The sequence below is a fragment of the Coptis chinensis genome, chromosome 1 (assembly GCF_015680905.1).
Source record: "Coptis chinensis isolate HL-2020 chromosome 1, ASM1568090v1, whole genome shotgun sequence".
Lineage (NCBI taxonomy): Eukaryota > Viridiplantae > Streptophyta > Magnoliopsida > Ranunculales > Ranunculaceae > Coptis > Coptis chinensis.
The window spans coordinates 66,480,662-66,484,226 of record NC_141456.1 but is presented as its reverse complement, the minus strand read 5'-3'; the positions used below and the strand labels follow the sequence as shown (position 1 = coordinate 66,484,226).

At 34.0% G+C, this 3,565-nt stretch overlaps 1 protein-coding gene across 3 annotated transcripts; it reads left to right on the top strand.

The window, feature by feature from the left end:
• The first annotated feature begins 1,247 nt into the window (after positions 1–1,247).
• Positions 1,248–3,274, top strand: LOC147525009 (uncharacterized). 3 transcript variants are annotated; one of them, XM_086605096.1, is made up of 6 exons: positions 1,248–1,795; positions 1,924–2,005; positions 2,109–2,175; positions 2,363–2,503; positions 2,631–2,691; positions 2,913–3,274. In XM_086605096.1, the coding sequence occupies exons 1-6, from the start codon at positions 1,726–1,728 to the stop codon at positions 3,050–3,052; spliced, it is 561 nt and encodes a 186-aa protein (XP_086461222.1). In that variant the 5' UTR covers positions 1,248–1,725; the 3' UTR covers positions 3,053–3,274. The 3 variants fall into 3 exon arrangements, with proteins under 3 accessions (XP_086461222.1, XP_086461218.1, XP_086461225.1); XM_086605092.1 differs by having other exon boundaries at positions 2,321–2,503; XM_086605099.1 differs by lacking the exon at positions 2,631–2,691 and having other exon boundaries at positions 2,321–2,503.
• Positions 3,275–3,565: the final 291 nt, after the last annotated feature.

Genomic DNA, 3,565 nt, shown 5'->3' with positions numbered 1-3,565 from the left:
CCAACAAAATAGAGTACTCATTCCCATTTCTTATTGAACTAACTAACCCACATGCTATGACACATTTTTTAATTTTATTTTCTTATTGGTTTTTAGCTTGCTCCACACGTCATCAAATTCAATAAAAAAAGTCCATATTATGATGCAGTATTTTTGGATGCTCTCAATTGATACACGTCACAATGAGGACACATCAACTTTAGTTTTTAGAGAAAGGCCTTTTTGGGGGAAAAAAAAATCAAAAGACTCACACATTTTTGTATTGTTAGTATAGATAATCAATTCAGAAACTTCAATAGATGTGAAAGAAATTACGGTTGCTTATAGAAAATAACTACTATCAATTTTTGGATTGTGTACAAACAGGCGGTATTTAGGCCCTCCCGACCAGTTTATGATGTGTGTACCAAAAGATGTGTGTCCCATTTTGGTACACTAGCTCAAGCAATAATTCATTTCCATGAGACATAATTGATGTACTTTTGGTTACCAATAAAATGTTAATTATCTAATTCAACCTTTATATGTGTTTGTGTTGCAGGTCATTTGAAGTTATGCACTTGCTGACAATCAACTCCAGTGCCCTCCTAGCTTTCTTAATATGTAGAAACTTTTTAGTTATTTGTTTTTTCACATATACTTGAATTTGTAACCAATGTGTCTTTCTTATTATAATTTATGAGAAGAAATATTTTTCGCTGTGTAAGTTATCGTCTCAATGAAAATCATAAAACGATATCAAATTGATTAAATTTAATTTAATTGGACACCATGATAATTAGGAAAGCTCACTATACAATTCTGTAACGAAACAACGATTGATGAGAATGACTTCGTAGTCTATACGAAAATAATTAAAAGGCCCAAACTAAAAATAATAGCACAATTCACTTGAACAATAGGTTTGAGCAAATCAACTATTAATGTAGCAGGCCGGTATATTGGCTAGTGCTTTCACTGCTTTGTTTAATTATAAAGTTTGATCATTAATGTTAAATAAAAGTTTGCTTCGTAGTGTTTCTTCTCACTTGAAATTCTGGTTTGGGATTTCAATTGATGGTGAAAGCTTCAAAACAATGGGAATTTTGCTTTAGTTAAAGTAAAAGAAATTGAAACCGTTGGCTGGTTGGGCTTTACAATATTGGTTTACTACATTTTCCATGGGAATTTCGCTTTACAATATTCCCCATGATCTTGTTACTATCACAAATGTCACTATATAATCTCTCACCCTCACTTACCTCGGCAACCTTAATCTTCAATATGGCTTCAATGGGGACAAAGAACAATGATGAAACCAAGTCTGCCATCAAGACAGGAAAAAATCTCAAGGAGAAAGTTATAGACGACACAAGTGCTGATACTGGCTCTTCAGTTGAGTCTGCTGAATTAGCAACAAAATCTGCTATCATCAACATCAAGACAGACAAATCTATCAAGAAGGAGAAAATAGACCGTGCAACTCTTGATACTGGTTCACTCTCTGATGAGTCAGCTGATTTGGTAGCCCTGTCTGCTGCTATCAAGACAGAGGAATCTATCAAGAAGGAGAAGAAAGACCAGATAAATCTTGATAGTGTTTCACTCTCCCTTGAGTCTCTAGTACTAGTGTTGATAGTTCAAAGAAAGATGTTGAAAAGAAACTTAAGAAGCCAGTTACTGATATAAAAGATGACATTACAACTCCTATTGTCAGGAAGAGAAAGCTTTTAGCTCTTAACTTGAATGGAGTTCTGGTTGATGTTCGTTTTCGGTTACGTTCCTAAAGCTGACAGGAGGATTAACAATAGATCAGGTGCAAAAGTATCTCACTTTCTTGAATCCATATAAGTTTTATTAAGTGTTTATTGGAGTTGCGCTGCCTGGTTATATTTTAACATCTCACTTACTTGTTTGTTCGTTCGTTTATTTTCCCTTTTCCAGTTTTTATGAGACCCTTTTGTAAAGATTTTCTGAAATTCTGTTTTGAGAAGTTTGATGTTGGTATTTGGTCTTCAAAAATGAGGTGAGTATATGATTGCTTTGAACAATTATTGAATTATATTAGGCCTTATATTTCCCCAGTAGTGATACTAACTAAGAATATTCTTCTTTTTCTTTGTTTCTAGCAAAAATATGGTTGGTGTGGTGGATTTTCTTCTTGGAGATTTAAAAAATCAGCTCCGGTTTTCTTGGGTAAGTAGTGATCAGATCTCCTAATAATAAACACTTTTGTTTTAGAAACTAATTAAACTCTGGCCACACTCCATGTAATTTTAATTAGTATTTATTTATTTTTTTCAAATAATTATATATCGTTCTGATCTATGGATTTGCGTAGGACCAATCCTATAGCACTGATACGGGACTGACTCTTAGTCAGATAGGATTGGTGACTCATAAGAGCAATGAGAAGCCCTTATTTTTAATGGAACTGAAGAAAATATGGAACAAGTATGCAGATTATAATGAATCGAATACATTGTTGGTGGATGACACTCCTTACAAGTCCCTTCTAAATCCTGTAAGTATATGGATTGATTATTGTTTTCTTAATTATTATTTCCCAATCATTTTCAATGTTGGACTACCATTCAGACTTTATATTCCTAATTTTGTTTCATTTGTGTTCTTTTTATTTTGCATTTTAGCCTCACACTGCGATATTCCCTAAGCCTTACACATATCAACTCCGGAATGATTGTGCCTTAGGTAAACTTTCATCTGTACGTTAGGATTTTGTGAAAAAAAAAAGGAATTCCAGTTGTTTATTCTTCTATAAGGTTCATATATGCATTTGATGTCCAGCAATAATTATACTTCCGAGCTAAATTATCTCTAATCTTCCTTACTGACCGAGCATAAATTGGGCATTCACATCTTGCCATACCATGGAAGCTCCTTAATTCTCGTGTCTTGTTGAGGCATGACAGGTCCGCAAGGTGATATCAGACTTTACTTGGAAGGCCTGGCTATGGCTCAAAATGTTCCCAAATATGTTGGGCAGCACCCATTTGGACAAACTCCTATGATTCTGTCTCGTGAAATAACCAACAAGCTGATGCGCAAGTAGTGAGGGTTCACATATGTCAACTATGTACCTAATATGTTAAGGCTACTATTATATCGATTATGAGCTCAAGTGTCTTTTTTTAGATAATGTTTATGAGCTCAAGTGTCATCGGTTCAAGTATAATATATATTATACATATATAAGAACTTTTTTGTTTATGGGTTAAGAACTATATGTATTTGATCATGGATTATTTCCTTCTAAGATGATCTTTTAAACTTATTTGTGGAAGTGTTCTTCTTCTTTAGTTTATCTCCTTTTTGGGCAGCTAGTGAGATTGAGACATACATATCGCAGTAGTTCCATCTCGATCTGAAAGTGTTCGATTGGCGGCAATCCTTGGGAATTCTAGGATCGAGGATGTTTTCTAGGATTTGGATTAATTACTTCCTAGATGGGAAATTAGAGTCTCCCCTAAACACATGGTCAACTTGGTTTGACGGTTAACTTTTTAGCCAAATAACTAAAAATAACACTACTGCCCCCACCTAAGTAAAAACTATAAAATTGAAC

What these genes read in the sequence shown, in the direction of transcription:
- LOC147525009 (XM_086605092.1), top strand. Translation starts at nt 1,726, where the DNA reads ATGGAGTTCTGGTTGATGTTCGTTTTCGGTTACGTTCCTAAAGCTGAC. An exon ending in ATTTGGTCTTCAAAAATGAG is followed by an intron (nt 2,006 to 2,108) that starts GTGAGTATATGA and finishes CTTTGTTTCTAG; the next exon opens with CAAAAATATGGTTGGTGTGG. An exon ending in CCGGAATGATTGTGCCTTAG is followed by an intron (nt 2,692 to 2,912) that starts GTAAACTTTCAT and finishes GAGGCATGACAG; the next exon opens with GTCCGCAAGGTGATATCAGA.